Source organism: Entelurus aequoreus, linkage group LG04 (genome assembly GCF_033978785.1).
Source record: "Entelurus aequoreus isolate RoL-2023_Sb linkage group LG04, RoL_Eaeq_v1.1, whole genome shotgun sequence".
NCBI classification, from domain to species: Eukaryota; Metazoa; Chordata; class Actinopteri; order Syngnathiformes; family Syngnathidae; genus Entelurus; species Entelurus aequoreus.
The window spans coordinates 1,167,950-1,191,041 of NC_084734.1; the positions used below are offsets into that span (position 1 = coordinate 1,167,950).

General features: G+C 35.5%; 1 protein-coding gene across 4 annotated transcripts in view; it reads right to left on the reverse strand.

Annotated features, from left to right (window-relative positions):
• Window positions 1-23,092, reverse strand: part of drp2 (dystrophin related protein 2) — a 299,389-nt gene that overhangs the window by 115,971 nt on the left and 160,326 nt on the right. For all 4 annotated transcript variants that reach the window (XM_062043976.1, XM_062043975.1, XM_062043974.1 and 1 more), the window contains 3 exons: window positions 19,004-19,160; window positions 1,660-1,806; window positions 1,254-1,332 (listed from right to left, as the gene is read on the reverse strand). In XM_062043976.1, coding sequence (XP_061899960.1) covers window positions 1,254-1,332; window positions 1,660-1,806; window positions 19,004-19,160 — 383 coding nt within the window. The remainder of the gene's footprint in view (window positions 1-1,253; window positions 1,333-1,659; window positions 1,807-19,003; window positions 19,161-23,092) is intronic.

Sequence of the window (23,092 nt, forward strand, 5' to 3'; positions counted from 1 at the left end):
TGGCGTCTACAAGGTCTACAGATGATGGCGTCTACAAGGTCTACAGATGATGGCGTCCACAAGGTCTACAGATGATGGCGTCTACAAGGTCTACAGATGATGGTGTCTACAAGGTCTACAGATGATGGCGTCTACAGATGATCAGATGATGGTGTCTACAAGGTCTACAGATGATGGCATCTACAAGGTCTACAGATGATGGCGTCTACAAGGTCTACAGATGATGGTGTCTACAAGGTCTACAGATGATGGCGTCTACAAGGTCTACAGATGATGGTGTCTACAAGGTCTACAGATGATGGCGTCTACAGATGATCAGATGATGGTGTCTACAAGGTCTACAGATGATGGCATCTACAAGGTCTACAGATGATGGTGTCTACAAGGTCTACAGATGATGGCATCTACAAGGTCTACAGATGATGGTGTCTACAAGGTCTACAGATGATGGTGTCTACAAGGTCTACAGATGATGGCGTCTACAAGGTCTACAGATGATGGCGTCTACAAGGTCTACAGATGATGGTGTCTACAAGGTCTACAGATGATGGTGTCTACAAGGTCTACAGATGATGGTGTCTACAAGGTCTATAGATGATGGCATCTACAAGGTCCAGTGCTACCTCCATTTTGGATCAATCACCTTTTAATGTTGATCCTTGACTGTCCTTTTAGGCTCCATTTTTCTTTTTTCCCTTGTCTTTTGGACAAAACTTTTTGTTTCTTTGGTTGATAGCCACAATTGCACGTAAGCGTTGTTCTTCTTTCAGTTTTCTGGCGGCGTGCAGGTGTTTGCAGCAACTTTCGTATTTTTAACGAACAGAGATGGCGTAAAGCAAGTCAGCAAATGTGTAGTTTTTTGTGTGCGGGGTTCCTCAAAGTCACTAAGTACCAGTGAGAGCGACACAGACCCCTCAGGCCGTGACACGGGTGTCATTCAACTAGTTAGAAGTCTGTGTATCGTACTAAAAGTTATGGAAATGTTTGATGAAGGTTGAAAAGTTACTTAGTGCATCAAGTCTTTCATAATGATTGTGTGTGTTGGGCAAAATTCCCCCAAAATGTTGAGTTCCACTTTGAGGTGTCAGGTTTACTTAATGTAGGATCACACGTAACTTTACCATAAATACCATTTTTTAATGCTCAATAAGCAGCTGGGATAGGCTCCAGCAACTCGGAGAGGGACAAGTGGTAGAAAATGGATGGATGGATGCTGAATGAGCCGGCCCATGAATAAAGAATATGTCACTCACTTGAGAGGAAGTGCTGGGATCCGGGGCCAAAGTCTCTGTGTGCATCTTGGAGCTGCTTTAGCCTCTCTTCAATGGAACCCTGCAACACACACACACACACACACACACACACACACACACACACACACACACACACACACACACACACACACACACACACACACACACACACACACACACACACACACACACTGAAGGAAGTTGATGGCAACAAGTGTGCACTATTGATGTTGACGATATAGTAGTCACATGAATGGGTGTGGGGGTCTACTCAAGCATGAATGGGTGTGGGGGTCTACTCAAGCATGCATGGGTGTGGGGGTCTACTCAAGCATGGGTCTGCACACATCACCTACTATCTGTGAAGGCTTTCCATAGACTGTTCATGTCCAGCATCATTCTTTACCTGCAGCACCTTCCACCGGTTGTTGAGGTGCTCCAGAGCGCGGGCGTTGTCCACGGACAGGTGGACGTCGGAGATAGCCAGCTGGTGGGCCAGGTCGTTGACCTGCTTCATGCCCTCCTTCACCTGCGTCACTTCCTGCTTGAAGAGCTTGTGGGAACACAAAGGAGAGACGTGGGAGCATCTGCATGACTTATCAACAGCATTGTGTGGAGTTTAGGACTAAGTCTACACTTAGGTGCACACTTTGTTCTTCTGGTCAGGAACCCAAGTGTGCACATTAAGGAACATACCAGTGTCCTGTTGCTGTTACAGTAAGGAACATACCAGTGTCCTCTTGCTGTTACAGTAAGGAACATACCAGTGTCCTGTTGCTGTTACAGTAAGGAACATACCAGTGTCCTGTTGCTGTTACAGTAAGGAACATACCAGTGTCCTGTTGCTGTTACAGTAAGGAACATACCAGTGTCCTGTAGCTGTTACAGTAAGGAACATACCAGTGTCCTTCAAACACAATTCTAACATACCAGTGTCCTTCAAACACAATTCTAACATACCAGTGTCCTTCAAACACAATTATAACATTCCAGTGTCCTTCAAACACAATTATAACATACCAGTGTCCTTCAAACACAATTATAACATTCCAGTGTCCTTCAAACACAATTATAACATTCCAGTGTCCTTCAAACACAATTATAACATACCAGTGTCCTTCAAACACAATTATAACATACCAGTGTCCTTCAAACACAATTCTAACATACCAGTGTCATTCAAACACAATTATAACATACCAGTGTCCTTCAAACACAATTATAACATACCAGTGTCCTTCAAACACAATTTTAACATACCAGTGTCCTTCAAACACAATTATAACATACTAGTGTCATTCAAACACAATTATAACATACCAGTGTCCTTCAAACACAATTCTAACATACCAGTGTCCTTCAAACACAATTATAACATACCAGTGTCCTTCAAACACAATTATAACATACCAGTGTCCTTCAAACACAATTCTAACATTCCAGTGTCCTTCAAACACAATTATAACATACTAGTGTCCTTCAAACACAATTATAACATACTAGTGTCATTCAAACACAATTATAACATACCAGTGTCCTTCAAACACAATTATAACATACCAGTGTCCTTCAAACACAATTATAACATACCAGTGTCATTCAAACACAATTATAACATACTAGTGTCATTCAAACACAATTATAACATACCAGTGTCATTCAAACACAATTATAACATACTAGTGTCATTCAAACACAATTATAACATACCAGTGTCATTCAAACACAATTCTAACATACCAGTGTCCTTCAAACACAATTCTAACATACCAGTGTCCTTCAAACACAATTATAACATACCAGTGTCATTCAAACACAATTATAACATACCAGTGTCCTTCAAACACAATTATAACATACTAGTGTCATTCAAACACAATTATAACATACCAGTGTCCTTCAAACACAATTATAACATACTAGTGTCATTCAAACACAATTATAACATACCAGTGTCATTCAAACACAATTCTAACATACCAGTGTCCTTCAAACACAATTCTAACATACTAGTGTCCTTCAAACACAATTATAACATACTAGTGTCCTTCAAACACAATTATAACATACCAGTGTCCTTCAAACACAATTCTAATGTGTTGAAACTAATCATGAATATGTGTGTCAACTTAAATATCATTTAAGTGCAAATGACCACTTAATGCTAGGTTCATACCAACGGCGCTTTAAAGCGGTATGCAAAGCGGCGTTAAAGCGTAACAAAGCCTGATTAAAGCGTAACAAAGCCTGATTAAAGCCTGATTAAAGCGTGATTAAAGCGTGAGGGTCGTAATGGATCGTGGGAAAGCTTGTAGTGAAGCGGGACATGCGGCAAGTTCGCCAAAATTTTTTAAACAGTTTAAAAAAATGTGGCGCTCTGTCAAGAATGGAATAAAGCACCGAGAGTGTATCAAAGCCTGATTCAAGAACTTTGACACATTCTGGTCCAGATGAGTACAGAACCACAAATGTGACCACAGTCTAAAATGTGAGCCATGGACACTAGTTTCTTGACATTTCTTAGTCCGTCCTCTGCGCTGGATGGACGCTTTTCTGCTTGCTCTCGCTTGCTCTCGCTTCTGCTTGCATTTTTTGCTACTATCTGCTGCTATTTTCTTACACAAAGAGCAACAGCTCTTGGATACTTACCAAACCAGTGGGACTATATTTTCTTTTAGATAACAGAGGCATTTTTCAATATTTTTACGACGTCCTCAACACTACGCGAGGAGGCCTACCATTCAAGATAAGCCTGAGCCCGAGCCTGTGCTACAGTGCTAAAGGTAATCAGCATAAGATGCCTCCTTTCTCTACGGAAGATTACCACAAACTGCTAAAGAAGATTTTACTGTTGGAAATAAAAATGAATCGGTTGGAAGTGAATTTAGAAGTGAATGGACAATGTGGCTACAACACCACTCTAGCACTCCTGTCGACTGAAAACACTGGACAGCACCATGCTACAACCCAGCTAACTAGCAACAATGAAGCTACGAAGAAACGGGAGGTCCCTGTAGAGGGTAATAAATCTACCAGTGAAAATCCTCCCTGGAACACACTTGGTGCAAAGCCAAAGAGAAGACCACCTCCCTGCGACAAGGGAGAATGGATATCTGGCAGGACCCAGCGCCCCGATATCTCTGATCTGACCGGCTGGCCTGCGCTACCATCTTCAGCCAGGCATACTGCGTCATCAACTCCACTGCCACGTAGGACACAGCAGCGGACAGCTGAGAAGAGGAGAACTACCAATAAACCTCCCCAGCAAGCAAGTGTCCAACTAAAGAACAGGTTTGCCCCACTGTTGATGGACAATGGATCCCCCTCTGATTGCCTGAATAACCCACCATCACCACGCAGAAGGGTAAGACCTGCTAACTTTACACCACAGAGAAAGCTAACGAGAGCTCCTGAAAATCTGATTGTGGGGGACTTTTCTGTAAAAGATATGAAAAGCAATAATAACACCAAAGTACTCTGCTTTCCGAAGGATATGGTATCTGACATGGAAAAAAGAATCCTGGAAATTGTCGCTGCACACCCAAATGTGAAAAATATCATCCTGCACATTGGTTTTAATGACATTGTAAAACAACAATCAAGAGAGCTGAAAGAGCACTTCAATAAACTCTTTGAAACAGTCAGCGCTGTGAATGCTGACGTTTTTATCAGTGGTCCTCTACCCCCAATCAGGAGAGGAGCTGAGAGATTCAGTAGACTTTACTCGCTGAATGAGTGGCTATCAAGTGCACTTCTTGCTCGTTCAATGCATTTTATTGACAATTTTAGCTTTTTCTGGGACCGCAGGCATCTTTTTAAGGCAGACGGACTTTGCCTGAATAAGATGGGAGTAAAGCTATTCATGAACAACATGTTTCACTTCCTGCATCTTGCATCTATCATCACTGCCAAGGACAAGAGACAAGAGGAGCCACCGAGGAAGGAAGACACAACACAGCCTATCAGGAACGTCGAAGGAGGACCGCCACTGCAAAAGGAGAACGTCGACCATGAGATACACCAGAGCAAAGAGGAGAGGTGTCTATCCTCCTCTACCGCCCCTCCCTCCATTCTGAATGCATGTGAAGATCCCTCCCCCACATCCCCCAAGCCATCCACGTCTCCATCTTTCTCCCTCCCTCAAGTAGACCTTTCTCCCCCCTTCTCCCCCTTGGAGTTCCGGGAGCTACCCCCACTCACGCCCCACCCTACTCAGATTTTTACCCCCCTAGATCATCGCTCACCTCCACCACCCCCTCCACGAAGGCGTGCTCCACAACCCCCCAGCCATACTTCACCTTTCTCACGCCAACCCCTTACACGCCCTCAACGTCCACCTTCAGTAGTTCGTCCCAGCTCTGACGCTGCTCACTCCCCCTCCCCCTTACGGCAAACCCCGCCTCGCCCTGACAGCAGTCCTGAATATTTCTGATACAGAAAAGGGTTCAGCAGTAGACCACATTATCAGCTGGGCCCAAGGTTGCCTACATCAAATCATGGCACCTTCTACATCCCTGTTGTGACTACCAAGAGAGTAAACATTGGGAAACTTAGCCACCCTGCTAACCTAAACAATCTCATTCCTATTATCTCCAAATCAAAGCCAACATCGAAGCCTGTCAATAACACCATCAGGATGGGTCTGCTCAATGTCAGGTCTCTGAATAGCAAATCATTTTTAGTCAATGATTTTATTAGCACTTCTAAACTTGACTTTATGTTTTTAACTGAAACATGGCTGGAACAAAATAACAGTGCAAGCATTCTGATCGAGACAGCACCCCCCAACTATAACTTCATTGATATATGTAGATCGGGGAAAAGAGGTGGAGGGGTTGCTGCTATATTTAAAAACATGTTTCAGGGGAAACAGATGTCACTCGGTGAGTTTACATCATTTGAATACCTGTGTGCTGTGTTGAAATGCTCTCCCAAAATTCTCTTGTTAATTATCTACAGGCCACCTAAATATTCTGCAAATTTTTTTGATGATTTTACTGAACTATTGTCTAGCATCTCCACTGACTTTGACTGCCTGGTTATAACTGGTGATTTTAATTTTCATATTGACGATTTAAATGACAAGGGCGCAAAAGAACTTTTTACTATTTTAGACACATTTGAACTGTCTCAACATGTGAAAGAGGCTACACATTATAAGGGACACACCCTGGACCTGATTATCACAAAAGGTCTCAATGTTTCTGATGTTCTTGTGATTGATCCTTCATTGTCTGATCATTTCTGTGTTTTCTTTAATATTTCTGTAATTCCGGACACACAAACAGAATCAAAGAATGTCAAAAAGCGGTACATAAATGAACATGCTAATGTCCTCTTTAAAAACGCCATCTCCTCACTACCACCTCTAAACCCATGTCATGCTGATGATCTTGTAAGCAACTTTAATTCCAAAATTGTGAATATCATAGATATCATTGCACCTGTTACAGTTAAAACGATTTCTGGCAAGCAAAAGGCACCCTGGAGAAAATCTGCTGCTGTAACAGCCCAGAGAAGAGAGTGCAGGAAGGCTGAACGAATCTGGCGGAATACAAAACTTCATATTCACCATGACATCTATAAAGAGAGCCTCCAGGCCTACAATTTAGTCTTAAAAAGTGCTAGAGAAACATTCTTCTCCAATATCATAAACAGCAACACAAATAAGGCCAAAACCCTATTCACAATCGTTGACAGACTGACTAAACCCCCAACACAAATACCAGCCGAACTCCATTCCACGCAGAAATGCAATGACTTTGCATTCTTTTATACTGATAAAATTGAAGGCATCAGACGCACCATCAATATCTCAAGTAAAAAAGTTGGATCACCACCCCATTTAGGCAAAAGTAACACAGCAATGATGGCAAGCTTTAATGCCATAGACTCTAAAACTCTAGTGGAAACGGTGACAGCTCTAAAGTCATCCACCTGCTGCCTTGATGTTTTACCTACCAACTTCTTTAAGAATGTTTTTGACTGCCTATCAACAGACATCTTGCAAATAGTTAATAATTCTATTAAATCGGGCAATTTCCCGAAGGCTTTCAAAACTGCAGTCATTAAACCTCTTCTAAAAAAGCAGAGCCTAGATGCCTCTGTTATCAACAACTACAGACCAATTTCAAATCTACCATTCATAAGTAAAATAATTGAGAAAGTTGTCCTCCAACAACTAAATCACTTCTTGGCTTCTACTGGCTGCCACAACAACTTCCAGTCAGGATTTCGACCTCTTCATAGCACAGAGACGGCCCTTCTTAAAGTTATAAATGACATCCGTCTAAACACAGACTCTGGCAAAACTTCAGTATTAATGCTTTTGGACCTCAGTGCTGCATTTGACACTGTCGACCACTCAATACTTTTGGACAGGTTGGAAAACTGGGTGGGGATCTCAGGCACAGTTTTAAGCTGGTTCAAGTCATATCTACAAGATAGGAACTATTTTGTTTCCATTGGTGACTTTGTATCAGAACCAACCAACGTAACGTGTGGAGTCCCCCAAGGTTCAATCTTGGGGCCGACTTTATTTAACATCTATATGCTCCCACTAGGACAAATCATGCAAAATAATAACATTGACCATCATTGCTATGCCGATGACACCCAAATCTATGTAGCGCTATCACCAAATGACTATCGCCCCATAGATCTTCTGTGCCAGTGCATTGAGCAAGTCAAACACTGGATGTGCCAAAATTTCCTACAACTAAATGAAGATAAAACTGAGATAATTGTTTTTGGTGCTAAAAAAGAAAGGTTTAAAGTCATCCAACACCTTCAATCACTGTCCCTGAAAACCTCAAATAAAGCCAGAAATCTTGGGGTTATTTTAGATTCTGATTTACATTTCGACAGTCACATCAAATCAGTAACAAAATCGGCCTACTATCACCTCAAAAATGTAAAAAGACTTAGAGGGCTCATGTCAGCTCAAGACTTAGAAAAACTTGTACATGCCTTTATTACCAGTAGGCTAGACTATTGTAATGGTCTCCTTGCAGGTCTTCCCAAAAAAACTGTCAGGCAGCTACAGCTTGTTCAGAACGCTGCTGCTAGAGTTCTAACAAAGACCAAAAAATGTGAGCACATTACACCAATTCTTAAATCCTTACATTGGCTCCCTGTACATCAGAGAATAGATTTCAAAATCCTCCTGCTCACATATAAATCACTACATGGTCTAGGGCCCAAGTATATCACTGATATGCTCCCACTATATACGCCCTCTAGATCACTAAGATCTTCTGAGACCAATCTGTTAGCGGTTCCAAGAGTAAACTCAAATCAAGGGAGATCATCATTCAGTCACTATGCAACACATAGCTGGAATAAACTTCCTGAAGGTGTCAGACTTTCCCCAACTCTCACTACTTTTAAAACTAGACTGAAGACTTTTATGTTCACCTTAGCTTTCAGCTAAATCTTTTAATCTTTTAACTTTTAACGTCTGCACTGTTTTTATTTTTATTGTCTGCATTTTAATTTTGCTTTTATTTTCTTTCATTTCACTTTGTTGTCTGTGAAGCACTTTGAGTCTGCCTTGTGTATGAAAAGCGCTATACAAATAAAGTTGCCTTGCCTTGCCTTGCCTTATTTGGCTGCTTCTCTTGTACTGGCAGCAAAAGTCCAACTAAAAGTGAAGATGTGTGCATAATGGACCGGCAGCGGTACTTCCTGAGAAATATGATCTTAGAACCCGACAGAGGTGCAGCACCACCAATAAAAGAGCGAGTGGGTATGACTTCATGTGTGCATACTCATTTGTTACTGCCCCACTTCTTGTTTGCCACGTCAGCTGTTTGGAACACATTTCATCTTTTATTGGCAACATTTGGAGAGCAGACTAGATTGCATGAAACTTTATGCATTCAGGTTCAGACTAGATTGCATGAAACTTTATGCATTCAGGTTCAGACTAGATTGCATGAAACTTTATGCATTCAGGTTCAGACTAGATTGCATGAAACTTTATGCATTCAGGTTCAGACTAGATTGCATGAAACTTTATGCATTCAGGTTCAGACTAGATTGCATGAAACTTTATGCATTCCGGTTCAGACTAGATTGCATGAAACTTTATGCATTCAGGTTCAGACTAGATTGCATGAAACTTTATGCATTCAGGTTCAGACTAGATTGCATGACACTTTATGCATTCAGGTTCAGACTAGATTGCATGACACTTTATGCATTCAGGTTCAGACTAGATTGCATGACACTTTATGCATTCAGGTTCAGACTAGATTAAATGACACTTTATGCATTCAGGTTCAGACTAGATTGCATGAAACCTTATGCATTCAGGTTCAGACTAGATTGCATGAAACTTTATGCATTCAGGTTCAGACTAGATTGCATGAAACTTTATGCATTCGGGTTCAGACTAGATTGCATGACACTTTATGCATTCAGGTTCAGACTAGATTGCATGAAACTTTATGCATTCAGGTTCAGACTAGATTGCATGACACTTTATGCATTCAGGTTCAGACTAGATTGCATGGAACTTTATGCATTCAGGTTCAGACTAGATTGCATGAAACTTTATGCATTCAGGTTCAGACTAGATTGCATGAAACTTTATGCATTCAGGTTCAGACTAGATTGCATGAAACTTTCAGGTTGATGTGTTTCAATGACAGGATTTGAATCCAATGTTGCGGATTTCACGGCTCTGCTCTCCTGGGATGACATCTTACAAGGTTTGGCTTGTGCTTACCTGGGGGGCGGGTCATTGACAAGCTCGGTTGACCTTAATGGCATTTTGGAGGTAAACAATAGATGCCTTGACGAAGACAAAAGATGACCTGCGGTTGACGAGGATGTTTTGTCATGACCTGTTGCCCACCTCATGTTTATTGTAGGGTTGTCCCGATACCAATATTTTGGTACTGCTACCAAAGTATTTCGATATTTTGATACTTTTCTAAATAAAGCGGACCACAAAAAATGTCATTATTGTCTTTGTTGTAACAACAAATGTTAGTGTACATGAAACATATGTTTATTATTGTCATTTAGTCCTTCAATACAATGTTGAACATACTAGACAACTTGTCTTTTAGTAGGAAGTAAACAAACAAAGACTCCTAATTAGTCTGCAGTAACATATTGTGTCATTTATGCACCTATTATTTTGTACACATTATGAGGGACAAACTGTAAAAATGGATTATTAATCGACTTGTTCATTTACTGTTAATATCTGCTTATTTTCTCTTTTAACATGTTCTATCTACACATCTGTTCAAATGTAATAATCACTTATTCTTCTCTTCTTTGATACTTGACATTAGTTTTGGATGATACCACACATTTAGGTATGGATCTGATACCAAGTAGTTACAGGATCATACATGTGTGACTTACATGACAACAGAGGAGTGATGTGTTATAAACATAGGACATATGTGTTATAAACATAGGACATATGTGTTATAAACATAGGACAGATGTGTTATAAACATAGGAGTGATGTGTTATAAACATAGGACATATGTGTTATAAACATAGGACATATGTGTTGTAAACATAGGACATATGTGTTATAAACATAGGAGTGATGTGTTATAAACATAGGACATATGTGTTATAAACATAGGAGTGATGTGTTATAAACATAGGACAGATGTGTTATAAACATAGGACATATGTGTTATAAACATAGGAGTGATGTGTTATAAACATAGGACAGATGTGTTATAAACATAGGAGTGATGTGTTATAAACATAGGACAGATGTGTTATAAACATAGGAGTGATGTGTTATAAACATAGGCCATATGTGTTATAAACATAGGACATATGTGTTATAAACATAGGCCATATGTGTTATAAACATAGGACATATGTGTTATAAACATAGGACATATGTGTTATAAACATAGGAGTGATGTGTTATAAACATAGGACAGATGTGTTATAAACATAGGACATATGTGTTATAAACATAGGAGTGATGTGTTATAAACATAGGACATATGTGTTATAAACATAGGAGTGATGTGTTATAACATAGGACATATGTGTTATAAACATAGGACAGATGTGTTATAAACATAGGAGTGATGTGTTATAAACATAGGCCATATGTGTTATAAACATAGGAGTGATGTGTTATAAACATAGGAGTGATGTGTTATAAACATAGGACATATGTGTTATAAACATAGGACATATGTGTTATAAACATAGGACAGATGTGTTATAAACATAGGCCATATGTGTTATAAACATAGGACATATGTGTTATAAACATAGGACATATGTGTTATAAACATAGGACAGATGTGTTATAAACATAGGACAGATGTGTTATAAACATAGGACAGATGTGTTATAAACATAGGAGTGATGTGTTATAAACATAGGACATATGTGTTATAAACATAGGAGTGATGTGTTATAAACATAGGACAGATGTGTTATAAACATAGGACATATGTGTTATAAACATAGGAGTGATGTGTTATAAACATAGGAGTGATGTGTTATAAACATAGGAGTGATGTGTTATAAACATAGGACAGATGTGTTATAAACATAGGACATATGTATTATAAACATAGGACATATGTGTTATAAACATAGGACATATGTGTTATAAACATAGGAGTGATGTGTTATAAACATAGGACATATGTGTTATAAACATAGGAGTGATGTGTTATAAACATAGGAGTGATGTGTTATAAACATAGGACATATGTGTTATAAACATAGGAGTGATGTGTTATAAACATAGGACAGATGTGTTATAAACATAGGACATATGTGTTATAAACATAGGAGTGATGTGTTATAAACATAGGACATATGTGTTATAAACATAGGAGTGATGTGTTATAAACATAGGACATATGTGTTATAAACATAGGACAGATGTGTTATAAACATAGGACAGATGTGTTATAAACATAGGAGTGATGTGTTATAAACATAGGCCATATGTGTTATAAACATAGGAGTGATGTGTTATAAACATAGGAGTGATGTGTTATAAACATAGGACATATGTGTTATAAACATAGGACATATGTGTTATAAACATAGGACAGATGTGTTATAAACATAGGCCATATGTGTTATAAACATAGGACAGATGTGTTATAAACATAGGCCATATGTGTTATAAACATAGGACATATGTGTTATAAACATAGGACATATGTGTTATAAACATAGGACATATGTGTTATAAACATAGGAGTGATGTGTTATAAACATAGGAGTGATGTGTTATAAACATAGGACAGATGTGTTATAAACATAGGAGTGATGTGTTATAAACATAGGACAGATGTGTTATAAACATAGGAGTGATGTGTTATAAACATAAGAGTGATGTGTTATAAACATAGGACATATGTGTTATAAACATAGGACATATGTGTTGTAAACATAGGACATATGTGTTATAAACATAGGAGTGATGTGTTATAAACATAGGACATATGTGTTATAAACATAGGAGTGATGTGTTATAAACATAGGACAGATGTGTTATAAACATAGGACATATGTGTTATAAACATAGGAGTGATGTGTTATAAACATAGGAGTGATGTGTTATAAACATAGGACAGATGTGTTATAAACATAGGAGTGATGTGTTATAAACATAGGCCATATGTGTTATAAACATAGGACATATGTGTTATAAACATAGGCCATATGTGTTATAAACATAGGACATATGTGTTAAAAACATAGGACATATGTGTTATAAACATAGGAGTGATGTGTTATAAACATAGGACAGATGTGTTATAAACATAGGACATATGTGTTATAAACATAGGAGTGATGTGTTATAAACATAGGACATATGTGTTATAAACATAGGAGTGATGTGTTATAAACATAGGACATATGTGTTATAAACATAGGACATATGTGTTATAAACATAGGAGTGATGTGTTATAAACATAGGACATATGTGTTATAAACATAGGAGTGATGTGTTATAAACATAGGACATATGTGTTAAACATAGGAGTGATGTGTTATAAACATAGGACAGATGTGTTATGAACATAGGACATATGTGTTATAAACATAGGAGTGATGTGTTATAAACATAGGAGTGATGTGTTATAAACATAGGAGTGATGTGTTATAAATATAGGACAGATGTGTTATAAACATAGGACATATGTGTTATAAACATAGGAGTGATGTGTTATAAACATAGGAGTGATGTGTTATAAACATAGGAGTGATGTGTTATAAACATAGGACATATGTGTTATAAACATAGGACATATGTGTTATAAACATAGGAGTGATGTGTTATAAACATAGGACATATGTGTTATAAACATAGGAGTGATGTGTTATAAACATAGGACATATGTGTTATAAACATAGGAGTGATGTGTTATAAACATAGGACATATGTGTTATAAACAAAGGAGTGATGTGTTATAAACATAGGACAGATGTGTTATGAACATAGGACATATGTGTTATAAACATAGGAGTGATGTGTTATAAACATAGGACAGATGTGTTATAAACATAGGACATATGTGTTATAAACATAGGAGTGATGTGTTATAAACATAGGAGTGATGTGTTATAAACATAGGACAGATGTGTTATAAACATAGGACATATGTGTTATAAACATAGGAGTGATGTGTTATAAACATAGGACATATGTGTTATAAACATAGGAGTGATGTGTTATAAACATAGGAGTGATGTGTTATAAACATAGGACATATGTGTTATAAACATAGGAGTGATGTGTTATAAACATAGGACAGATGTGTTATAAACATAGGACATATGTGTTATAAACATAGGAGTGATGTGTTATAAACATAGGACATATGTGTTATAAACATAGGAGTGATGTGTTATAAACATAGGACATATGTGTTATAAACATAGGACAGATGTGTTATAAACATAGGACAGATGTGTTATAAACATAGGAGTGATGTGTTATAAACATAGGCCATATGTGTTATAAACATAGGAGTGATGTGTTATAAACATAGGAGTGATGTGTTATAAACATAGGACATATGTGTTATAAACATAGGACATATGTGTTATAAACATAGGACAGATGTGTTATAAACATAGGCCATATGTGTTATAAACATAGGACATATGTGTTATAAACATAGGACATATGTGTTATAAACATAGGACATATGTGTTATAAACATAGGACAGATGTGTTATAAACATAGGACAGATGTGTTATAAACATAGGACAGATGTGTTATAAACATAGGAGTGATGTGTTATAAACATAGGACATATGTGTTATAAACATAGGACATATGTGTTATAAACATAGGAGTGATGTGTTATAAACATAGGAGTGATGTGTTATAAACATAGGAGTGATGTGTTATAAACATAGGAGTGATGTGTTATAAACATAGGAGTGATGTGTTATAAACATAGGACAGATGTGTTATAAACATAGGACATATGTGTTATAAACATAGGAGTGATGTGTTATAAACATAGGAGTGATGTGTTATAAACATAGGAGTGATGTGTTATAAACATAGGACAGATGTGTTATAAACATAGGAGTGATGTGTTATAAACATAGGACATATGTGTTATAAACATAGGAGTGATGTGTTATAAACATAGGACATATGTGTTATAAACATAGGACAGATGTGTTATAAACATAGGACAGATGTGTTATAAACATAGGAGTGATGTGTTATAAACATAGGCCATATGTGTTATAAACATAGGAGTGATGTGTTATAAACATAGGAGTGATGTGTTATAAACATAGGACATATGTGTTATAAACATAGGACATATGTGTTATAAACATAGGACAGATGTGTTATAAACATAGGCCATATGTGTTATAAACATAGGACAGATGTGTTATAAACATAGGCCATATGTGTTATAAACATAGGACATATGTGTTATAAACATAGGACATATGTGTTATAAACATAGGACATATGTGTTATAAACATAGGAGTGATGTGTTATAAACATAGGACAGATGTGTTATAAACATAGGAGTGATGTGTTATAAACATAGGACAGATGTGTTATAAACATAGGAGTGATGTGTTATAAACATAAGAGTGATGTGTTATAAACATAGGACATATGTGTTATAAACATAGGACATATGTGTTGTAAACATAGGACATATGTGTTATAAACATAGGAGTGATGTGTTATAAACATAGGACATATGTGTTATAAACATAGGAGTGATGTGTTATAAACATAGGACAGATGTGTTATAAACATAGGACATATGTGTTATAAACATAGGAGTGATGTGTTATAAACATAGGAGTGATGTGTTATAAACATAGGACAGATGTGTTATAAACATAGGAGTGATGTGTTATAAACATAGGCCATATGTGTTATAAACATAGGACATATGTGTTATAAACATAGGCCATATGTGTTATAAACATAGGACATATGTGTTAAAAACATAGGACATATGTGTTATAAACATAGGAGTGATGTGTTATAAACATAGGACAGATGTGTTATAAACATAGGACATATGTGTTATAAACATAGGAGTGATGTGTTATAAACATAGGACAGATGTGTTATAAACATAGGACATATGTGTTATAAACATAGGACATATGTGTTATAAACATAGGACATATGTGTTATAAACATAGGAGTGATGTGTTATAAACATAGGACATATGTGTTATAAACATAGGAGTGATGTGTTATAAACATAGGACATATGTGTTATAAACATAGGAGTGATGTGTTATAAACATAGGACAGATGTGTTATGAACATAGGACATATGTGTTATAAACATAGGAGTGATGTGTTATAAACATAGGACAGATGTGTTATAAACATAGGACATATGTGTTATAAACATAGGAGTGATGTGTTATAAACATAGGAGTGATGTGTTATAAACATAGGAGTGATGTGTTATAAACATAGGACATATGTGTTATAAACATAGGACATATGTGTTATAAACATAGGAGTGATGTGTTATAAACATAGGACATATGTGTTATAAACATAGGAGTGATGTGTTATAAACATAGGACATATGTGTTATAAACATAGGAGTGATGTGTTATAAACATAGGACATATGTGTTATAAACAAAGGAGTGATGTGTTATAAACATAGGACAGATGTGTTATGAACATAGGACATATGTGTTATAAACATAGGAGTGATGTGTTATAAACATAGGACAGATGTGTTATAAACATAGGACATATGTGTTATAAACATAGGAGTGATGTGTTATAAACATAGGAGTGATGTGTTATAAACATAGGAGTGATGTGTTATAAACATAGGACAGATGTGTTATAAACATAGGACATATGTGTTATAAACATAGGACATATGTGTTATAAACATAGGAGTGATGTGTTATAAACATAGGACATATGTGTTATAAACATAGGAGTGATGTGTTATAAACATAGGAGTGATGTGTTATAAACATAGGACATATGTGTTATAAACATAGGAGTGATGTGTTATAAACATAGGACAGATGTGTTATAAACATAGGACATATGTGTTATAAACATAGGAGTGATGTGTTATAAACATAGGACATATGTGTTATAAACATAGGAGTGATGTGTTATAAACATAGGACATATGTGTTATAAACATAGGACATATGTGTTATAAACATAGGACATATGTGTTATAAACATAGGAGTGATGTGTTATAAACATAGGCCATATGTGTTATAAACATAGGAGTGATGTGTTATAAACATAGGAGTGATGTGTTATAAACATAGGACATATGTGTTATAAACATAGGACAAATGTGTTATAAACATAGGACAGATGTGTTATAAACATAGGCCATATGTGTTATAAACATAGGACATATGTGTTATAAACATAGGACATATGTGTTATAAACATAGGACATATGTGTTATAAACATAGGACAGATGTGTTATAAACATAGGACAGATGTGTTATAAACATAGGACAGATGTGTTATAAACATAAGAGTGATGTGTTATAAACATAGGACATATGTGTTATAAACATAGGAGTGATGTGTTATAAACATAGGACAGATGTGTTATAAACATAGGACATATGTGTTATAAACATAGGAGTGATGTGTTATAAACATAGGAGTGATGTGTTATAAACATAGGAGTGATGTGTTATAAACATAGGACAGATGTGTTATAAACATAGGACATATGTATTATAAACATAGGACATATGTGTTATAAACATAGGACATATGTGTTATAAACATAGGAGTGATGTGTTATAAACATAGGACATATGTGTTATAAACATAGGAGTGATGTGTTATAAACATAGGAGTGATGTGTTATAAACATAGGACATATGTGTTATAAACAGGAGTGATGTGTTATAAACATAGGACAGATGTGTTATAAACATAGGACATATGTGTTATAAACATAGGAGTGATGTGTTATAAACATAGGACATATGTGTTATAAACATAGGAGTGATGTGTTATAAACATAGGACATATGTGTTATAAACATAGGACAGATGTGTTATAAACATAGGACAGATGTGTTATAAACATAGGAGTGATGTGTTATAAACATAGGCCATATGTGTTATAAACATAGGAGTGATGTGTTATAAACATAGGAGTGATGTGTTATAAACATAGGACATATGTGTTATAAACATAGGACATATGTGTTATAAACATAGGACAGATGTGTTATAAACATAGGCCATATGTGTTATAAACATAGGACAGATGTGTTATAAACATAGGCCATATGTGTTATAAACATAGGACATATGTGTTATAAACATAGGACATATGTGTTATAAACATAGGAGTGATGTGTTATAAACATAGGAGTGATGTGTTATAAACATAGGACAGATGTGTTATAAACATAGGAGTGATGTGTTATAAACATAGGACAGATGTGTTATAAACATAGGAGTGATGTGTTATAAACATAGGACATATGTGTTATAAACATAGGACAGATGTGTTATAAACATAGGAGTGATGTGTTATAAACATAGGACAGATGTGTTATAAACATAGGAGTGATGTGTTATAAACATAGGAGTGATGTGTTATAAACATAGGACATATGTGTTATAAACATAGGACATATGTGTTATAAACATAGGACATATGTGTTATAAACATAGGACAGATGTGTTATAAACATAGGCCATATGTGTTATAAACATAGGACAGATGTGTTATAAACATAGGCCATATGTGTTATAAACATAGGACATATGTGTTATAAACATAGGACATATGTGTTATAAACATAGGAGTGATGTGTTATAAACATAGGAGTGATGTGTTATAAACATAGGACAGATGTGTTATAAACATAGGAGTGATGTGTTATAAACATAGGACAGATGTGTTATAAACATAGGAGTGATGTGTTATAAACATAGGACATATGTGTTATAAACATAGGACAGATGTGTTATAAACATAGGAGTGATGTGTTATAAACATAGGACAGATGTGTTATAAACATAGGAGTGATGTGTTATAAACATAGGAGTGATGTGTTATAAACATAGGACAGATGTGTTATAAACATAGGAGTGATGTGTTATAAAGAGTGGTGTGCTGCAGGCAGGCAGGCATGACGTGACATGTGTGACTTCCATCAAGACGCTGGCAGTGTGGATTGAAGGTGAGGGCGTAGAAGAGATAAAGGTTGGTGCGTAGAAGAGATAAAGGTTGGTGTGTAGCTACCTTGGTGGCATCGATGTGATCCTGCAGAGAGTCGATGAAGAGGTCGCCCACGCCCTCCCAGGCGTCTCTCACGCCCTCCGCCTGCTGCAGAGCCAACACCAGATCCTCCATCCCAGTCTGGATCTGCAGGAGGCGCTCCAGAGTCCTCTCCATGTGTCTGCAGGAACATCAACACCTAGGTCATCAAGCATATCAACCTGATATCTAGTCCTGATCATATCTAGTCCTGGTGATATCTAGTCCTGATGATATTTGGTCCTGATGATATTTAGTCCTGATGATATTTAGTCCTGATGATATTTAATCATGATGATATTTGGTCATGATGATATTTGGTCCTGATGATATTTAGTCATGATGATATTTGGTCATGATGATATTTAGTCCTGATGATATCTAGTCCTGATGATATTTAATCATGATGATATTTAGTCCTGATGATATCTAGTCCTGATGATATTTGGTCATGATGATATTTAGTCCTGATGATATTTAGTCATGATGATATTTAGTCCTGATGATATTTAATCATGATGATATTTAGTCCTGATGATATTTAGTCATGATGATATTTGGTCATGATATTTGGTCATGATGATATTTAGTCATGATGATATTTGGTCCTGATGATATTTAGTCATGATGATATTTGGTCATGATGATATTTGGTCCTGATGATATTTAGTCCTGATGATATTTAGTCCTGATGATATTTGGTCATGATGATATTTAGTCCTGATGATATTTAATCATGATGATATTTGGTCATGATGATATTTGGTCCTGATGATATTTAGTCATGATGATATTTAGTCATGATGATATTTAGTCCTGATTATATCTAATCATGATGATATTTAGTCCTGATGATATTTAGTCATGATGATATTTGGTCATGATGATATTTGGTCATGATGATATTTAGTCCTGATGATATTTAATCATGATGATATTTGGTCATGATGATATTTGGTCCTGATATTTAGTCATGATGATATTTGGTCATGATGATATTTAGTCCTGATGATATCTAGTCCTGATGATATTTAATCATGATGATATTTAGTCCTGATGATATCTAGTCCTGATGATATTTGGTCCTGATGATATTTGGTCATGATGATATTTAGTCATGATGATATTTAGTCCTGATGATATTTAATCATGATGATATTTAGTCCTGATGATATTTAGTCCTGATGATATTTGGTCATGATGATATTTGGTCATGATGATATTTAGTCCTGATGATATTTAATCATGATGATATTTGGTCATGATGATATTTGGTCCTGATGATATTTGGTCATGATGATATTTAGTCCTGATGATATTTGGTCATGATGATATTTAGTCATGATGATATTTAGTCCTGATGATATTTAGTCATGATGATATTTGGTCAAGATGATATTTAGTCCTGATGATATTTGGTCATGATGATATTTAGTCCTGATGATATTTAGTCATGATGATATTTAGTCCTGATGATATTTAATCATAATGATATTTAGTCCTGGTGATATCTAGTCCTGATGATATTTGGTCATGATGATATTTGGTCCTGATGATATTTAGTCATGATGATATTTAGTCCTGATGATATTTAATCATGATGATATTTAGTCCTGATGATATTTAGTCATGATGATATTTAGTCCTGATGATATTTAGTCCTGATGATTATTGGTCATGATGATATTTAGTCCTGATGATATTTAATCATGATGATATTTGGTCATGATGATATTTGGTCCTGATGATATTTGGTCATGATGATATTTGGTCATGATGATATTTAGTCCTGATGATATTTAATCATGATGATATTTGGTCATGATGATATTTAGTCCTGATGATATTTAGTCATGATGATATTTGGTCATGATGATATTTGGTCCTGATGATATTTAGTCATGATGATATTTAGTCCTGATGATATTTAGTCATGATGATATTTGGTCATGATGATATTTAGTCCTGGTGATATTTAGTCCTTGTGATATTTAGTCATGATGACATTTAGTCCTGATGATATTTAGTCATGATGATATTTGGTCATGATGATATTTAGTCCTGGTGATATTTAGTCCTGGTGATATTTAGTCATGATGATATTTAGTCCTGATGATATTTAGTCCTGATGATATTTGGTCATGATGATATTTAGTCCTGATGATATTTAGTCCTGATGATATTTAGTCATGATGATATTTGGTCCTGATGATATTTAGTCATGATGATATTTAGTCATGATGATATTTGGTCATGATGATATTTAGTCCTGATGATATTTAATCATGATGATATTTGGTCATGATGATATTTAGTCCTGATGATATTTAATCATGATGATATTTGGTCATGATGATATTTAGTCCTGATAATATTTAGTCATGATGATATTTAGTCCTGATGATATTTAATCATGATGATATTTAGTCCTGATGATATTTAGTCCTGGTGATATTTAGTCATGGTGATATTTAGTCCTGATGATATTTAGTCCTGATAATATTTAGTCCTGATGATATTTAGTCCTGGTGATATTTAGTCCTGATGATATTTAGTCATGATGATATTTAGTCATGATACTATTTAGTCCTGATGATATTTAGTCCTGATGATATTTAGTCATGATGATATTTAGTCCTGATGATATTTAGTCATGATAATATTTAGTCCTGATATTTAGTCCTGATGATATTTGGTCATGATGATATTTAGTCCTGATGATATTTAGTCTTGATTATAATTAGTCCTGATGATATTTAGTCCTGATGATATTTAGTCCTGATATTTAGTCCTGATGATATTTGGTCATGATGATATTTAGTCCTGATGATATTTAGTCTTGATTATAATTAGTCCTGATGATATTTAGTCCTGATGATATTTGGTCCTGATGATATTTAGTCATGATGATATTTAGTCATGATGATATTTAATCATGATGATATTTAGTCCTGATGATATTTAGTCATGATGATATTTGGTCATGATATATTTAGTCCTGATGATATTTAGTCATGATGATATTTGGTCATGATGATATTTAGTCCTGATGATATTTAATCATGATGATATTTAGTCCTGATGATATTTAATCATGATGATATTTAGTCCTGATGATATTTAGTCCTGATGATATTTGGTCATGATGATATTTAGTCCTGATGATATTTAGTCCTGATGATATTTAGTCATGATGATAATTGGTCATGATGATAATTGGTCATGATGATATTTGGTCCTGATGATATTTGGTCCTGATGATATTTGGTCATGGTGATATTTAGTCCTGATGATATTTGGTCATGGTGATATTTAGTCCTGATGATATTTAGTCCTGATGATATTTAGTCATGATGATATTTAGTCCTGATGATATTTAGTCCTGATGATATTTAGTCATGCTGATATTTAGTCCTGATGATATTTAGTCATGCTGATATTTAGTCCTGATGATATTTAGTCATGATGATATTTGGTTCTGATGATATTTAGTCATGATGATATTTGGTCATGATGATATTTAGTCCTGGTGATATTTAGTCATGATGATATTTAGTCCTGATGATATTTAGTCCTGATGATATTTAGTCATGATGATATTTAGTCCTGATGATATTTGGTCATGATGATATTTAGTCCTGATGATATTTAGTCCTGATGATATTTGGTCATGATGATATTTAGTCCTGATGATATTTAATCATGATGATATTTGGTCATGATGATATTTGGTCCTGATGATATTTAGTCATGATGATATTTAGTCATGATGATATTTGGTCATGATGATATTTAGTCCTGATGATATTTAGTCCTGATGATATTTAGTCCTGATGATATTTAGTAATGATGATATTTAGTCCTGGTGATATTTAGTCCTGGTGATATTTAGTCATGATACTATTTAGTCCTGATGATATTTAGTCCTGATGATATTTAGTCATGATAATATTTAGTCCTGATGATATTTCGTCATGATGATATTTGGTCCTGATGATATTTAGTCCTGATGATATTTAGTCCTGATTACAATTAGTCCTGATGATATTTAGTCCTGATTATATTTAGTCCTGA